This window comes from Neopelma chrysocephalum, unplaced genomic scaffold (assembly GCF_003984885.1).
Source record: "Neopelma chrysocephalum unplaced genomic scaffold, ASM398488v2 Primary Assembly neopelma1_143237, whole genome shotgun sequence".
Classification (NCBI taxonomy): domain Eukaryota; kingdom Metazoa; phylum Chordata; class Aves; order Passeriformes; family Pipridae; genus Neopelma; species Neopelma chrysocephalum.
Window position 1 is genome coordinate 3,790 of NW_020932739.1, and position 2,204 is coordinate 5,993.

The window sequence follows — 2,204 nt, forward strand, 5'->3', positions numbered from 1 at the left end:
CCGCAAAGCCCCGCCGGGGACCCGCTACAACCGGTGCTTCGGCCAAAGGCGCTCCGGGTTCCGGAGGGGGGGTCCTGGAGCCCCCCCCCCACGGGCCCGGAGCTGAAGGACGGAGGAAGGAGAGGGTCTAGCGCAGCTATTTACACCCTGGGTGCGCAGGGCAGGGGCAGGCGGGACCCGCTCCCGCCGCCCCCGGGGGGCTCTCCGCCCTTATCTGATGGTCTTTTTGCTGGTGGTGGTCTTGGAGACGATCCTGACGCTGCCGCCCGTGCTGGAGCTCACGCCTCGGCTGCTGCCGGAGCTGAAGGTGCTGCCCCCGCCGTAGCTGAGCCCCCCGAAGCCGCCGCCGCTGCCTCCCCCGAAGCCTCCGGCGCTGCCTCCCCCGAAGCCGCCGCCGCTCACGGAGAATCCGCCGCCGCCGCCCATCCCGAGCCCTCCGCCCATCCCCAGGCAGCTCCCGCCGCCGTATCCCATCCCGCTGGAGCTGCTGACCACGGCTGGGGGGGAAAACACACCGGGAACACCCGCGTTAGGGTCCCGCTGCCCCCACACACCCCAAACTGGGGGGGTCTGTCGGGAGAGGGGAGAGGGGAGAGGGGAGAGGTACTTACAGACGCTGACGGCTCCCACTCCTTCTCCAGCCAGCCTGTGGGGAAAGGGGAAAGTGAGGAATGACGCCGAAAACTGTCCGTGAGAGCACCCAACGAGGCTCCCGGGGGTCTCTGGGCTGGGGCAGGGCCGGGCCACAGGCGGGAGGTGACAACGCGCGTTTTGAGCAGTGCCAGGAGGTGACAACGCTCGTTTTGAGCAGTGGCAAGAGGTGACAACGCTCATTTTGAGCAGAGCCGGGAGGTGGCAACGCTCGTTTTAAGCAGAGCCAGGAGCCGGGGGAACGAAGCTTTTCCTCCAACGCTCGTGATTTAACCGTCCCTCTCTGGCCCGGAGCTCCGGCCCCTCGGGAGGAGCTCTCTGAGCGCAGGGAGAGGGTCCCTGCCCTGAGGAGCAGCACACGACAGGTCCCCGTGTCCCCACCTGCTCTCCTCCCCTTCCAGCAGCTTCCTGTAGGTCGCAATCTCGATGTCCAGGGCCAGCTTGACGTTCATGAGCTCCTGGTACTCCCGGAGCTGCCGGGCCAGGTCCTGCTTGGCCTTCTGGAGGGCGTCCTCCAGCTCGCTCAGCTTGGCCTTGGCGTCCTTGAGGGCCATCTCCCCGCGCTCCTCGGCCTCGGCGATGGCGGCTTGGAGGTTGGCACACTGGGAGGGAGGAGAGCAGGGACCCGGTTGGCTTGGGATGCCCCAAACCGCTCTCCCGAGCGTTGCTGGGGGGGTGCAGACACCAGGGTGGCACTGAGAGCTCAGAGAACCACAGGAGGATCACAGGAACCATCGAGTCCAACTCTTAACCCCACACAGGACACCTCAAAAGTGTTGTCCTTGAGCTCTGCCAGGCTTGGCACCGCTGCCCTGGGGAGCCTGGTCCAACTCCTGGTGGGACTTGGCTCTTCCCACCATGCCCGACCTCCAACAGCTCCCACCCCCCCTGCAGGACCACCCTGCAGGACCCCCCCATCCCACCTGTTTCTTGACGCTGTCGATCTCGTTGCGCAGCCTCTGCACCATCCTGTTGATCTCCGAGATCTCGATCTTGGTGTTCCTCAGGTCGTCCCCGTGGCGCCCGGCCGAGACCTGCAGCTCCTCGTACTGGGACGGGGAGGGAGAGCACTGGTTACGCCCCGAGGGGGGGGCTCAGGGGAGCAGAGGGGACCGCGGGGCACTGGGAGCAGGTCTGGATGTGGGGAAAGGGCCGGGGGACAACGTTCCCTTGGGAAAGCTGACTGTGGAAGGGCAGCATTTGCCCTCGGTTGTCGATGCTTGGCATGATTGCACAGAGCCCCCACAACAGCCCGGGAGGGAAAGGGTGTCAGGTCAGAGCCACCAGCGAGCCCGAGGTCAGGGCACTGACATCCCCTGGATCCTGGGAATCAGGCCGTGCTCCCAGGAATCAAGCTGTGCTCCCAGGAATCAGATTGTGCTCCCAGGAATCAGCCTGTGCTCCCAGGAATCAGGCCGTGCTCGCAGGAATCAGGCTGTGCTCCCGGGAATCAGGCTGTGCTCCCAGGAATCAGCCCATGCTCCCGGGAATCAGCCTGTGCTCCCAGGAATCAGCCCATGCTCCCGGGAATCAGCCCGTGCTCCCAGGAATCA

General features: G+C 66.0%; 1 protein-coding gene across 1 annotated transcript; it reads right to left on the reverse strand.

Moving 5' to 3' along the window:
• Positions 1-210: 210 nt before the first annotated feature.
• LOC113962307 (keratin, type II cytoskeletal 5-like) lies at positions 211-1,700 on the reverse strand (the record flags this gene model as incomplete). Its single annotated transcript, XM_027673078.1, has 4 exons — positions 211-497; positions 612-646; positions 1,033-1,253; positions 1,575-1,700. Coding segments are annotated over 4 exons (669 nt in total), but the record flags the coding sequence as incomplete, so codon positions are not given.
• Positions 1,701-2,204: the final 504 nt, after the last annotated feature.